At 61.1% G+C, this 14,377-nt stretch overlaps 1 protein-coding gene across 3 annotated transcripts; it reads right to left on the bottom strand.

Annotated features, from left to right (window-relative positions):
- Positions 1-158: 158 nt before the first annotated feature.
- Positions 159-10,890, bottom strand: KCTD17 (potassium channel tetramerization domain containing 17). 3 transcript variants are annotated; one of them, XM_036299977.1, is made up of 7 exons: positions 10,657-10,888; positions 9,415-9,523; positions 7,265-7,356; positions 6,010-6,105; positions 3,756-3,881; positions 2,445-2,538; positions 159-922 (listed from the first exon to the last, which is right to left on the bottom strand). In XM_036299977.1, exons 1-7 carry the CDS (start codon positions 10,864-10,866, stop codon positions 585-587), a joined length of 1,065 nt encoding a protein of 354 aa, XP_036155870.1. In that variant the 5' UTR covers positions 10,867-10,888; the 3' UTR covers positions 159-584. The 3 variants fall into 3 exon arrangements, with proteins under 3 accessions (XP_036155870.1, XP_036155871.1, XP_036155869.1); XM_036299976.1 differs by having other exon boundaries at positions 779-2,259; positions 10,657-10,890; XM_036299978.1 differs by lacking the exon at positions 2,445-2,538 and having other exon boundaries at positions 755-922; positions 10,657-10,886.
- Between the last annotated feature and the right edge of the window lie 3,487 nt (positions 10,891-14,377).

Raw genomic sequence — 14,377 nt, 5'->3', positions numbered from 1 at the left:
GATGCCCTCGATGTCTGGGCAGAGGATCCTGCCATGAGTCCCCTACCCTCTGGGTCCCGGGTTTTAGGAAAAAGCCCATTACCTTTGGGTCATCATCCCACCTTGAGTTTAGCCCCAGCCCCCAAAAGGGACCCAGAGAAAGAGGGAGGCAGCCCGGCCGCTGTTTCTTCAGATTTTATTACATGGTGATGCAGACACAGCTGAGAGGTGCCCCGCGGGGAGTCAGAGGCCCTAACGGAGGGAGTGGCCCCTTTCCCGTCTCCCCAGGTCCCAAGTGGCCTCACTGCCCCTGCTGAGCCCCTGCCCGCCCGCTCCTGGCCTCAGCTCTGTGCACAGCAGTACAGAGGGCGGAGCGGTCTGGGGGAAGGCCGAGGGCTGCCCCACTCCTCCCTCCCCCACCAATACCGAACCTCATCTGGAGCTACACTGTCCTTCCCCCCCCCCCCAGGGAAGGGGGGAGGGGGCCGCCCTGGGGGGGGCACTCACTCCCTGAGGGAGGGCTTTCTGAGACCCTGCACCTCACAACAACCCTGTGAGGTAGGTGGGGGAGAGTGAGCCCATTTGACAGACAGGGAGGCTAAGGCTCAAGGAGGTGACGTGACCGGGCCAGGAGGGATTGTATCCGCCATGCAGCTGGGGGTCTCGGGGGAAGGGACGTAGGGGCCTGGGAGACACGGCTGGACAGCGCCACACTTTGGCCACAGGCAGGCGGCTCTGCCCAGGGGTGCCAGGGCCCGCCAGGGAGGCAGGGGAAGGCCACAGCCCCACAGGTGTAGGCAGAGGTGGCAGCGGGAAGAGCACTTCCTCCCCCTTGAACTGGGGGCCCACCCCGTGGTACAAAAATAAAGGACTTCGGATCGGAACCCCAAGTGCCTGGAGGTGATCTGGGGCCTCACATCCGGGTGCCTCTGGCTTGTAACAGCTAGAAAATAAGAGGGAAAGGCAGGGGGCGGGGGCGGGGCGGTCAGAACATCGGGAAAGGGATGGGGGGCCGGTGAGGAGGGTGATGGGGGGCCAGGAGGACAGAAAGGAGATTGAAATGGAGGGGGGGATGGGGAGAGAGGGAGAGAGAAAGAGGTAGGTGAGTCACAGGGTCCCTTCTGGGAGGAGGGAGGGGGCTGAGGCCCAGAGAAGGTGGATTCAGACAGAGCCCAGGAAGAGGGGAGTAGGAGGGGGCCCAGCTCCCCCGTCTGGGAGCTCCACACCCCATTCCGGGCTGGTGGCTGCCTAGGAGGCCAGTTTCTGCCAAGACTCTGGCCAGGCGGTCAAGGCCGAGAGAGGCAGGTCAGAAAGCAGTCATCGCCCTGAGTCACCGAGCAGGCAGACAAGACTGAGCGGGGGCTCTGAGTGCGGGACCAGGGCTTTTTGTGCCGCACGCCCATCCCCGTACCGGCTCTGGCTGACTCCTCAGAGGCCGAGGGAACCCAAGTGTGGCCTGTCCTTCCCTCCCTGCAGAGACGGGACCCAGGCCGCGAGGCGGTGAGGCAGGAGCTCGTGTGCAGGGGGAGGCCGGGGCATCTGGCTTGCATCCCCCCCTCCTGCCCAGCCTGCTCGGGCGCTGACGGGCAGATGGCACAGGGTCCACCCCTAGCTTCCTTCTTCTCTCTCAGCCTCACATCCAAGGCCAAGATCAGCTGAGAAACTTTGGTGAGGGGAGAGAAATCAGCCAGACGTTTGGCCCAAGTCCAAGGAACAAGACCTGAGCGCCCTCCTGGCTTCTGCCCTCCCTCAGCTCCGCCAAGCTACAAACCGGGGGTGGCGCTCTGGGGGTGGGCGAGGGGCTGAGGCCCTCCCTGCACGCGCAGCCTCAGGCCTGAGGGGTGCAGATGGGAACCTGCAAGGAGGAAATGTGAGCAGGAGGCGAGGAGGCGAGGCGCTGGGGCCGGGTGGCCCAGCCTCAGAGGTGCCCAGTGGTGTTGGCAGGGCCAGAGGAGGTGCAGCTGCACCCCTCCTCCCCAGGCCAGGAGGTAGGAGCTGCCAAGAGGGATGCAGGAGGCGGCAGGCAGGATGCTCTGAGATGCAAGGCTGGGGCGCCTGGGTGGAGGGCGCGGGAGGCTGGGACCAGGGTGGCCCCGGGATGGAGGCGTGAGCAGGCAGAGAGGAAACCCGGGCAGGGGCAGAGAGGGAAGAGGCAGGGTGCAGAGATCCAGGAGGAAGAAGAGGTGGATGAAGATGAGGCAGGACCTCCAGCGGGAAGCTGAGGAGGAGGAGGCGGTGGTGGGAGGGAGAAAAGGTTAGCGAGATCCTGAGATGACTGGGCTGCAAAGAGAAAGTGAGAGAAGGGATGGTTATGCAGGTGAGGTGCCAGGCAGGCGGCTGAGCTAACCCTGGCGGCCCGCCCCCCAGCAGCCCTCGGCCCCCCAGTTCTGCGCTGGCTCCAGCAGGGAGCGGGCGGGAGGCTCCGGCTTGTGTGAGCAATCATTCTCCTCAGGGGTTGGCTGCACCTTTCTCCTGTGTATCTGCCTCCACCTGCACCTGTTCCACCTCCACCTCCTCCTCCTCCTGCTGCTGCTCCTCCTCCAGCTGCTCCTCCGCGCTCTGTGGACCAGCCGGCGGACCCAGGGAAGAAAGAGTGGAGAACTAGCGAGGGGCCTGCGGGTGGCTGTCCCCACGGGCCCCGGCACAGGGCAGGCAGTGGGCTAGACGGGCCAGGAGAGGGGAGGGCTACAGCCAAGAAGCTGGGCATCTGGCCAGTCCCCTGGGAAGCCTGGGAAGGGACGGGAGAAACCAGCACAGGAAGGGCCGGTCTGGCTGCTGGCACAGGGCGCAGGCTGGGCAGGGGGAAAAGGGAGCTGGAGAGGATGTGCGCCTGGATGGGAGTGTGGCAGGGTGTCCTTGAGGGACGCCTGGGAAGGCTTCATTTCAGGAGGGCGGCCCGAGTTGAAATGAGGCCGGGGAAGACCCGGGGCGGACACCACCCAGTTCTGGGAGGCCAGCATCAGGCGCTGGCCCAGGGGCAGGAGCGGAAGGCTCACTGTGCGCCCCTGCAAGGCAGCACCAGCCACTGGCCGGAGCGGGGTGGTGGGCCAGGGAAGCCCCAGGCCAGGGAAGGCAGACAGACAGACAGGAAGCCAGGGTTCATACGTCTCCAAGGCACAGGGACAGACCCCGGGAGGAACGGCCTCCCTTGCTCCCCGCCCGGCTTGCTGCCTGTCCCACGGGCCCTAAGGAAGGCGCCTGAGGCTTGTGACCAGCCGGGGGTCCAGGGCGGCAGCTGAGGCTGCCTCAGAGGCCAGGGTGGAAACACAGGCGCCTGGGAAAGGGGCGCGGCTAAGAGACTGGGCTTCCCCACCCCGGCCCAGGCCAGCTGGGGACACTGACCTGCCCCTGGGAATAAATGGGCCATTAGGATCCCAGAAGTTCTAAGCTCGACGGCACCACAGAGAGGATGTGACCGACCCCCCTCAGTTCTCAGACAACACAAAGAAGGTGCCGAGGGGAGGGGAGTTGGCCAAGATCGCACAGAGCGAGGCACATCAGGCCAGATGCCCGGCCCAGGGCACTCCCTCCCCCTTGTGGCCACCATTCAAGTGGCATCTACGTCACTCCTGCCTCGGCCTTGGGATGGTCCCATCTCACTGCTCCCCCAGCCTGGGCCTGGGTGGCCAGATGAGCAGACAGGACCGTGGGTGGCATGGGATGGATGGCGTGGACCATGAGGGGGTTATGCGTGTGCAGCGGGAGGGAGGAAGAAGAAGCAGGGATGGCTACGTGGAGGCAGGGGGGCAGGGAGGAAGCGGGGAGGCTGGGCTCACCTTGGTTTTGCGGCTGGACTCGGAGCTCAGCCCGTGGGGGGAGCTGTGGAGCTCCTTGGACACCACGCACAGGAACTCCGCCTGGTCCTCTCCGCTGTAGTTATAGGAGGAGCCGATGTTCACCAGCTACAGGGTGGCCACGGGGAGAGAGATGATCAGTCCAGCTGGGGGCAGTGCGGAGGGAGGAGGTGGGCATCGGCACTTGTCAAGATACCAACGTGTACCCTGGCCAGTGTGCCCAGCGGTTAGCGCATCAGCCAGCGGACCAAAGGGTGCCGGGTTCGATTCCAAGTCAAGGGCAAGTACTTCGGGGGCAGGTTCAACCCCCAGCCCCTGGTTGGGGCGCATGCGGAAAGCAACCAACGGATGTGTCTCTCTCACATCAATGTTTCTCTTTTCCCCTGTCCCCTCTTCCTCCCTTAAACACTCTCTAACAATCAATGGAAAAAATACCCTCAGGTGAGGATTAAAAAAACAAAAACCAACTTGTGTCCTGATCTGGCTGTTCTGCTTAGATGCATGCTTGGTTTCCAGGATTTGAGAGAGCAGCTCTGGGCTGCAAGTCCAGTCTCAGCCCTCCCCCCACTGCGCCTCTGGTGAGCTTTCAGACCAGCCTCCCTGGCCGGGCTGGGCCTGTCCCTGGAGGAAGGCCATGGCAGCACTGCTGCTCCTCCCACAGTCCCAACCCGGCCCGGCCCAGCCCTAGCAGGCCGCTTCCTAAAAGCAGGCCTGTCATGGGCAGGCTGCCCTCTGGGACCAGGCAGGCAGGAGGGGGCCCCACAGAATCTTCGGTTCACTCTTGGAAGCAGTCGCCCCCGACCTGCTGGCTCGGCCTCTGAGAACACATGCAATGGGCACAGACTCCCGTGGGCGCTCAAGGGCAGCCCTACACCCACCGGCCCCTCTGGCTGACAAAGGCCCTGCACCTGGCAGGCCTCCCTCAGCCCCAGGAACAGAGGAAGTGCCAGCCGATCCACAGACGAGGCTTGGGGAGGGGGTGCCCTGCTGGAAGGCCCACAGCCAGGACGAGTGAACAGGAGACAGAACCTGAGACCCCAAGGCCTCTCTGGGGTCTTACAGACTTAACTACGTCTAACGATTTGCATGACGCCAGCTCCTTCCAATGGCTAGAGTGCCCCCCGCATGAGGGACTTGGTCAGTGGTCCTCCTCATCTCACGACAGCGCTACAGCACAGGGTAGGAAACTGAGGCGCAGGGTGGACAGGCGACTTGCTCCGGCACACTGCATGTCCCTGGTGAGGCCTAGATGTGATTCAGGCCTCTGGCTCCTGGAGGGGGCTCCTTCCTCCACACGGCCCGGCCCCCCAGGAAGCCCAGCCTTCTCCCTTCTCCAACCTCCACCAGGGAGCGCGCGTGTGGGTGTGGATACAGGGCTAGCCAGACCCTCTCCTCTACGGGTCAACCTGACCTCGGGCTAGCACTGGCTCTGTCCCTCTGGAACCTGAGACAGGCGGGACGTCTGCTTTGTGACTAGGCCAACACCACTTAGGATGGATGAGAAGTCCCTGCCGGGAAGCCTGCCTCTGGCCTGGGAGGAACGAGGGGTCACTATGAATTCCTCCGGCGGAGCCACTGCTGTGGGCTTCTCTTAACGCGCAGGTGACCATGGCTGGGCATGTCGCTGGCCGGGACCCTGCAGCCGTGCGTATGGAATTGCTCCCGGAGGTGTTAGCCCCAGGTGGGCTCTGCTCACTACGGGGACCGCAACTCCTGCGCCCGAGCTGTCACTTGGGGGCCAGAGGCACACTGCTCGCTCACACTGCTGTGGAGACTCGTCCCCGGTTGCTGTGAGCACCGAGGGTGCCCAGAACCGCCCTGCAGCAGGTGGGGCTTCTACCCTCTCTCGTCCTGGTCCATCTGCGGCCAACGGTGGCCTTTCTTGGTTGTGTTTACTTTAAATATGTTTTTATTGATTTCGGACAGAGGAGGGAGAGGGAGAGAGAGAAACATCAACGATGAGAGAGAATCATGGATCGGCTGCCTCCCACACGCCCCCCACTGGGGATGGAGCCAGCAACCCCAGTGCCCTGACCGGGAATCAAACTATGGTTCATGGGTTGGCTCTCAACCACTGAGCCACGCCGGCCAGGCTGATCTTGTTTACTGTAACTTAAGAGGACCCCCTTGGGTGGGGCAGCAGCATGAGACCCAAGGCTGGGGCTACAGGAAGGGAGGGGCCTACTCTGCCTGGAGACTGGGAGGCCCTGGGCATGGTCCCCGCCCCCCAGCACACCTGCTCAAAGCGCCAGCCGTCAGACATGGTGGAGACCATCTGCGTGAGCTCCTCCTCCTGGCACTGCAGCACGCGGTACACGTGCTTGGGCGGGACCTGCAGGCAGAAGAAGGGCAAGGTGGAGGGCACCCAGGAGGGGGGTGAGCACCTGCCTTCCCCTGTCTCTTCTGCCCTCCCACACCACATACCCTAGAACAGTGGTTCTCAACCTTCTGGCCCTTTAAATATAGTTCCTCATGTTGTTACCCAACCATAAAATTATTTCCGTTGCTACTTCATAACTGTAATGTTGCAACTGTTATGAACCGTAATGTAAGCATCTGACATGCAGGATGGTCTTAGGCGACCCCTGTGAAAGGGTCGTTCGACCGCCAAAGGGGTCACGACCCACAGGTTGAGAACCGCTGCCCTAGCAGGAGAGAAGGAGGGAGTGGCAGGATGGGAAGTTGGGAGCCACGTTCCGAGTGCTGACTATATGCCGGGCACTCAGCATTCGTGCTCTCGATCCTTCCAGACACTCTAGGAGTTAGGAATTTTCATGAAGGCTCAGAGAGGGTCAGTTACTTGCCCAAGGTCACCCAGCTAAAGAGTGGCAGAGCCAGAACTGTGATACAAGAGGGAGGGGCCGGGCCTGGGAGACATTCGGGGTCCCTAATTGAGGCAGCCCCTCCAGGAGACACGGAGCCTCCCCCTTCAATCTGGGCCTAGGAAAGGGTGCCTCGCTGCCTGTTCCCCGCCTCTGCCTCTCCACCCGGGCGGGCCGAGCATCTCACAGCTCCCCCTACGGATCGGCCACTGAGGCCCAGGGTCCGTGCTCAGAAATGCCAGCTCCACAGTTGTGCTATGCCGTGCCCGCCAGGGAACCGCCTGATCTCACGGAACAGACAATTGACTAACCCTGCCCTGCCCCCCAAAGGGCCCCCTGTCCCTCCACACTGACCCCGTTTTGCCTGAGGAAGGGAAGGGGCGGGCAATTCTCAGCATCTCTGTATCCCACCAGAGGAATCCAGGTCTAGAGAGGGGCGTGCATGGCCCAAGGTCACACAGCGACCAGCTCCGGGCAGAGAAGGACCAGTGTTTATCTCCCAGTCTGGGCTTTGCTGGGGAGTCTGGGAGCTGGACAACTACCCTCCCTGACAGGCCCGCTGGGACTCCCCAAGGCAAACACTGTCCCGCCTCCCCCAACCTTTCTCCCGCCTCCCTGTCCCCATCACCAGCTGCTCTGGCCATGGGTGCTGCCCCCCGGCTCCCTGACCTGTGTGACAGGGTAGTCCTTCTCCTCCATCCGGTCCTTGATGATGCGAATCAGCGGGCCGATGTTGTAGAACTCGGCTTCCTCCAGGACCCCTGGCACAGACAAAGCCGTCTGGTCACTCCGCTGCTCCCATTCTTCCCGTGTCCCCTCCTCCTCCACACCTACCTCCTGCTCCAGTCACACGAGGGTGACGAGCATCTCCTGAGTTCAGGGGCCAAGCAAGAGGGAACATCTCCTTCCTTGCATCCCACGCTCTGTGGAAGGGGCGAGATACTGCTGCTCAGCAGCCGGCGTCTCTGCGGGGCCGAGCCTGGTGACCGAGGGGTGCCTACCAGTCCCCTGATCCGGGGGCCGCTCTGGGCTGTCAAGAGGCAGCAGGCTGACTGGGACTGGGCCCTAGCATGCCACAGTGAGAGGGGCCCTAGCTGACCCCGTTCCATGATGCCCAGTGCCAGGCGCTAGGCTCGGCATTTTCCACGCTTTATTGTGGTTAGTTCTCAGAACTAGGAGTAGGCACTTCTATCGCCCCACAGAAGCAATGGGGAATCTGAGAGCCAGGAAGAGAGGCAGCTTGTCTAAGACCCAGAGCCCCTAAGCGGCAGAGCCGAGATTCACACTCAAGCTCCGGACGTCAGGGCCCACTGTAAGTGCATGGTCACGGCGCATGCGTGCGTCCCCGTCCCCACTTCCCAGTCTGCAAAGCCCCTCCTGTGCTCACCACGGCCCTGGGGACACAGGGAAGCCGTCACTATCGTCCCCATACCGTTAAGGGAACTGAGTCTTAGAGACGAAGTGGTCACCTCTCCAGTGGAGTGGAATGGCCCCCGGCCTCTGGACTCCCCTAAGCCCCTCAGGGCAGGGACCCCTCCGACTGTGTCCATGACCGGCCTCTGGGCTCCCTGCTGTCCCCGGTGCCCACACAGCACGGAACACAGAGGAGGCGGTCAGTGAGTGGCGCTGCATCCGTGCCCGCGTGGAGCCCTGCGGAGGACGGACGGCTAACATTGCGTCACTGGTCCTCTGGTGCCAGATGCTGCTCTGCGGGATGCACTTGTTTTAGCTCCTTTCATCCTCGCAGCAGCTCAGCCAGGTGGGGTGCTGCTGTCACCCCAGGTCACAGATGCGGCATGAAGGCACAAAAGGATAAGTGACTTTGCCGGTGTCACATGGCTAGAAGTCTCCTCCCAGATTCCCCGCCGCCCACATGGGGCCCGCGCCCTGTCTGAAGGCGCTGGGAGTGGCCGAACAGGGAGAAAACCGGAACCTGTAAGCAGGTGTTGGCTGTGGCAGCTGGAGTGTTTATTCCCCTCCCCCGTGGAGTGGCTCCTGGGCCCAAGACACGCCCACGGTACCTGCTCCAGGAGGGGCTGCCTGGAAGCTGTGGGCCCTGCTGAGCCGGTGTCTAGGGGGTGGGGGTGGGGGTGGTTCTGATTTTGAAGTCCTGGCCCACTGGGGACGCACTAGGGAGGAGGGTGGACTGTGCTAGACGCGCACCGGGATGCATGGCATTAGCTCTTGCAAAACATGCTTTCTCCAGTGCAGATCACCAGGTACACTTCATATACACGTGGAGGCTCAGAAAGGAGAAGTGACATGTCCAAGCTGGCCTGGCCGGGTCAGCTGACCCAGGGCCACACCCTGTGCCCCAACAAAGAGCTGACGTGGCACTGACTGTGCCAAGAGGCCACCCCCCAGGCACGGCTTCCCCACCTCCACCCACCGCCAACGCTGTGTTGCAGATGTTGCCGAATTTGGGGCAGAGCTTCCCGCTCCACCCACCTGCTGACTGCAAGCCCTCACCAGGCATCGGAGATACTGGATCACCGTGTCCAGCTCCAGCCCGTTCACACCCAGACGACCGGGAGAAAGGGCATCCCTGCCCACAGTGAAGGCTGCCAGCCTCGCCGGCTCCCTCTGACCTCTGCCTGTGCATTCCTGTCACCTCCCCAGTGGCACCCAGTGGGAGCTCAGGCTGGTCAGCCCGGCAGAGCCCCTGGGACTCAGCCGGGCACGAATGGGAAGAGGCAGAGCACGGAGGAAAGCAGATGTCGCTCCTGATGGGGAGGCATGGCTTTTGACCTCCACAGAAGGCCTGGCCGGCTGCAGAGGGCAGGGCTAGCAGGCCCGGCCGGCCCCCTGGACCAACTCACCCTCCTCAGCCATGTCCTTGTCCAGCACCAGCTTGCCATGGCGGAGGAAGTTCAGGATGGGCCCGAAGTAGGTGGGGTCACGGTCAATGAGGTAGGCCCCGGTCTCATCCTAGAGAGGTGAGGGGCACAGGCTATGGCAGGAGAAGAGTAAGGCCTCCCCCTGCCCACCCCTCACTCAGGCCCAGTAAAGGGTTGCGGGGAGGGAAGGAGTGAGAGCGGAGAGTCTGCTCTTCCCTGGAATGAGATAGCGTGATGGAGCCCAGAGGTTCCGATCCCGCCTCTGCCTTTTCCTGGCTGTGTGGCCTTAGGCCAGTGATTTGGCCTCTCTGAGCCTCACTCCTCTCCCCCATAGCGAGGGGTCACTGTGAGCACCCAGTGAGGTCTCAGTGGCAGCCAACCCTAAGGAGGGCTCAGTGATTGTCCCTCTTGGAGGCTGGTGCCCTGAAGCCAGCCCTACATTGTCTCCAGTCATTCCGGGGGTTCGCACGTTCCTGGGGCGCCACTATCTCACTGCACACCCTCAGCCTGCAGGAGGCAGGCGGGCAGCAGCACGACTCTACAGAGACAAAAGGGCATCCAGAGGTGAGGGGCTTGCCCAGGGTCACAGCATCAGATGGCCAGGAGATGGGGGGGTGGGGGGGAAGGGGCCTTAGAGGTCGTCTCCAAGCAGCGTCCCCGGCCCCAGACAGGAGGCTGAGCCTGGCGCAGGAGGGGTCCGATTCGGGTCATGCAAGCAATTTACAGCAGAGCAAACGGACCCCCAGACCTGGTGCCTGCCGGGCAAGCTCCGCTCCCCGACGAAGCCCAGGTCCCCGCACACCAGGCCTCCCATTCCCCAAAAGGCAGGGAGAGGCAGCCGCCGGCACGCCTTCCCCTGGGAGAAAGTCCCGCTTGGGGAGGACGGAAGGCCCTGCGTGTCTGCCTGTCCCCAAAGCTCCAAGGAGCGGGGAAAGCCGGCTCGGACCCACCGCCTCCTGGGGTGGGAGCCCAGGGCAGCTCTCAGGAGCTCCAAATGGCCGGTGCCTGGCGTTGTGCGTTTCCAAGGCAATGGGAACACTCCTCACTTCCTCCTCCCGCCTCTAGCCAGTTCTTCCCGCCTCCGGCTCTTAGGAAATAACTGCGGCTTCCCAGCCCGGCGGCCGTGCCAGGCCGGACAGCCCCGATCCCAGCAAACTGACACCCCCCCCTTCCCCCCCCCCCTCCCCCGCCTCCCCGGCCCACTCCGCCCACCGAGGGCCTCACCCGGTCCGACTGCAGCTCTTCCCCCTGGCACAGGCGGCTGAGGAAGGACTTCTGCTCCCGGCACAGCGTCTGCCGGGTGGTCAGGAACACGGTGCCCCCCACGTTGAGCCGCACCCACTTGCTCCAGCCGCCCGCGGCGCGGCCGCCCGCCCCCGCCGGCGGCGCAGCCTCCCCGGCCTCCATCCTCATTTCTGGCAGCGGCTTCTGCATCCTCCCGGCTCCCGAGGGCTGGAGGCGGGTAGGTACTGCGCGCGGGGCATGCCGGGAGCTGTAGTCCGCGCCTCCCGGAGCTGGGGCGCCGGGGGTGAGGGTCCCCGATACCAGCAATCTGCCCTCCCCCAGCCCTGCTCTACTTTGCCCTTCCTGGGAGACCCACAAACCGGGTCTCTTTAAGAAGCCATTGGCCAAATGACTGTGTTTGGGGAAAGGTCAAGTTAGGGGTCACGAGTGATAACCCCAAATCAGCAATCCTCCCATTTGTTCTCCGCATTATTGATCCCCCTTTGTCCGCAGTGGGTATCAAACAGCTGATAAATATGGGAAGAAATGTGTTCCTCCCAGAATCCCCATTCTATTTCCTGTATCGGTTTTCTAATTTTCTTTCATTTTGCCTTTGAGTGTGTGTGTTGAGGAGCGGGGAGCGGGGGGTGGGGGGTGGGGTGGAGGGGGCGTATTGGGGAAGGGAGGGGAGCTGGTTCTATCCCCATGGGTTTTTTTAAAACATATTTTTATTGATTTCAGAGAGGAAGGAAGAGAGATAGAAACATCAATGATGAGAGAGAATCATTGATCCGTTGCCTCCTGCACGCCCCCTACTGGGGATCCATCCCACAACCCCGGGCATGTGCCCTGACCAAGAATTGAACCGGGACCTCCTGGTTCATAGATCGCTGCTTAAAGTTGATTGAGCTCCCACTGTATTCCAGGTGCTTCATGTTATTCACTGAAGCTCTCAGCAGCCCTGTGAGGCTGTCATTACTGTGCCCATTATACAGATGAGGGTTCCAGTGAGGTGACCTCCCTGACTCACTGCTGGTGACTGGTAGGCTGGCACAAACCCGCGTGGTTTCCAAGTGCATTTCCACCAGCAAGGCCCCTCTCCTGCTTCCCTGCCAGGGATTGTCGGCGCTCCCTGGGCAAGATGTCTAGGGAGGAAAAGTGGATAGGGCACCGGATCAAAGCCTGGAGAGCTGGGTTTCATCCTGACTTTGGTAGGATGAGGTATGAGGAGAGGGAAGGGGAGGGGTTGGTTGTGTGGATCCCCTTCTGAGCCAGCTAGCTCAGCGGTGGGACTGACATTGTGGTGCAGCAGGATGGGGGCAGAGGGGCAGCTCCTCATGCCACCTGGGACCAGGGAGGAACAAGGGCTGAAGAGGAAGTGTGCAGGAAGCTGCCCATTGTCTTTACTAGCAGAGAAGTGCAAACAAGGATCCTGGAAAGCTGGTGAACCTTGAACCCACGGCAAGGACCAGAGCTATGCACTGACTGTCTAATCCTGACAATGGGGGCTCAAGCTGTTTCCTGACCAAATAGTCTCAGAGTAAATCCTTCTAATATTTACTGACCTTTAAGATAGCCTGTCTGTTACTGCAATTACCTGCCTGACTAAGGGCTAGATGTGTATCCAAAATTGAATAAAAGGTTGGCGAGACCTGGGCACCAGTGGAAGTCCTTTCCCTTGCGTTGGGCTTGCCCGCCTGGCCCCCAATATTTCCAAATTATTTCTTGTCTCGTCTCTTTCATTTGCGTGCGGCCCCTCCTCCAGATCCTGAACCCTGAACCACGCGGGAGGTGGGGGAACATTCACAGAAGCGGTCCTCCTTAACTTCCTGTCCTTTTCCATGATGCAAGCTGGTCTTAGGCGAAGGCAGAGGGCACGGAGGCTCCCTCATGGATCCCAGTGTCACACACACAGGCCCCCGCACACGGGGCAGCCTGGCCCTGTGCTGGGGAAAGGCTCTGTGTCACCACCCAAGGCTCTATTTTCTCCTTAGACCAGTGGTTCTCAACCTTGGCTGCACATTAGAATCACCTGGGAATCTTTTTAAAATCCTGATTCCTGGGCCCCATCCTCCGGACATTCTGTTTCTTTGTTATGGGGTGGGGCCACAACATGAGTAACAAAGACACAGAATTCCTGGAGGATGAGGCCCAGGAAGCAGGATTTTAAAAAGATTCCCAGGTGATTCTAATGTGCAGCCAAGGTTGAGAACCACTGCCTTAGAGCCTTTCTCCTCTTGGCAGGGACGAGGTCACCGCTGCTGGGCTGTTTCCCAAGGACTCACCAGCGTGCTCTAGAGCAGGTCCTCTCTGAGCCTCCGCTTTCCCTTCTGGAAATTGGGCATCATGGTAGTCCCAGAGCAAGGTTGTGAAGATTAAAGTGTTAAGTGCCTGTAAAGCACCTGGCACAGTCCCTGGTTTTAGTCCATTGAATGGATGGACCAACGAATGAATGAGTGAAGCGGGGTACAAAGGGGTCTCGAAAGACCAGCAGCGCTCCCGGTGCTCTGTGAGCCCCCCACCGCTCTCAGCTGCAACAGAGCTAGAGCAGGAAATGCTTTTTAAAATCAACTTAAAGTGTTGTCGGCAGGGAGTGACCTGGTCAGATTTGCAACTTAGATCATCCTGGGGCGGAGCCCAGTGCCAGGGCTCATTGCCATCGACACAGGAGCTGCCCTGTGGACAGTGGCCCAGGAGGTGTCCGTGGAGGCTGAGCCAGCACCTTTGGTTTCAAAGTAGAGGGGGGAGCTTTACTGAGCCAGTCTCACCCCCTCCTTTCTCAGAGCTCCCCCCCCCCCCCCCAATTCCTGGACACCAGTGTCTCCTCGGCAAGTATCTAAAATATTCCCACCCGAAGCAGCAACCCCACCGATGAGGGTCTTGGCTAAGAACCAGGCGGCAGGACCCAAGGCCCGTAAGTAGAGCTGACAGATGCCACCTCATCCTTGCCTGTGTCTGGGTTTTGTCTGGAGGAAGCCATGTTTAGGTGGCAGGGATTGGGGGGTGGGGTACACTCACTGCTGGAAAAGGACTCCTGAGCCCTTTCTCCCAGCAGCCATCGTGCAGTGCCATCATATTTGTTGAGCAACAGCTACGTGCCAGACACTGAGACACAGAGATGAAGAAAGTCGTCAGGTGGCCCCTGGTCTGGGGGGGGGGGGGGGGGGCTCTGTTTGGGGCGGTGGGTGCAGGAGGCTTGGACAAAACTCAGAATCCCAGACAGTCCTGTTTGTAACCACACAGGGACATTCTTCAGAGCTGTTCGCTGTTCTTCCCCATTTAGAGGATAAAGGCAAACATTCCTTAGATGCTTTCTGGGGTAATGGCTATCCTGGAGGAGAGCCAAGCTTCCGCTGGTTACACTGCCCCCTGCTGTCCCCTTCTGGGAAGAGCAGATGCTCTTTAATATGGCTCTGAATTCGGCTTGAAAGTAAGCCAAGAGAGAGGTGCTTACGGGACAAAGGATGCCAGCCCAGACTTTGTGGCTTGCTATCTGGGCGGCTTGGGAGCGTCACTTCACCTCTCTGAACTTCATTTCTAAGTTGGGAATGATAATAGCTCTAACCAGCCTCCTCCAGGGACCCCACTATTCCATGCAAGCGTCCCTCTGGCTCCGCCGCTGTCATCCCACAGCTTGAAACAGGAATCACACAGAACCAGGATTCTACTACCCGTCCCCCTGGGCCTCTTGAACCCCCACCCTGCTGCCAGAGAGTCTGCA

This window comes from Myotis myotis, unplaced genomic scaffold (genome assembly GCF_014108235.1).
Source record: "Myotis myotis isolate mMyoMyo1 unplaced genomic scaffold, mMyoMyo1.p scaffold_m19_p_3, whole genome shotgun sequence".
Classification (NCBI taxonomy): Eukaryota; Metazoa; Chordata; class Mammalia; order Chiroptera; family Vespertilionidae; genus Myotis; species Myotis myotis.
The sequence above is the reverse complement of the archived record's forward strand: the minus strand, read 5'-3'. Positions and strand labels throughout refer to the sequence as shown.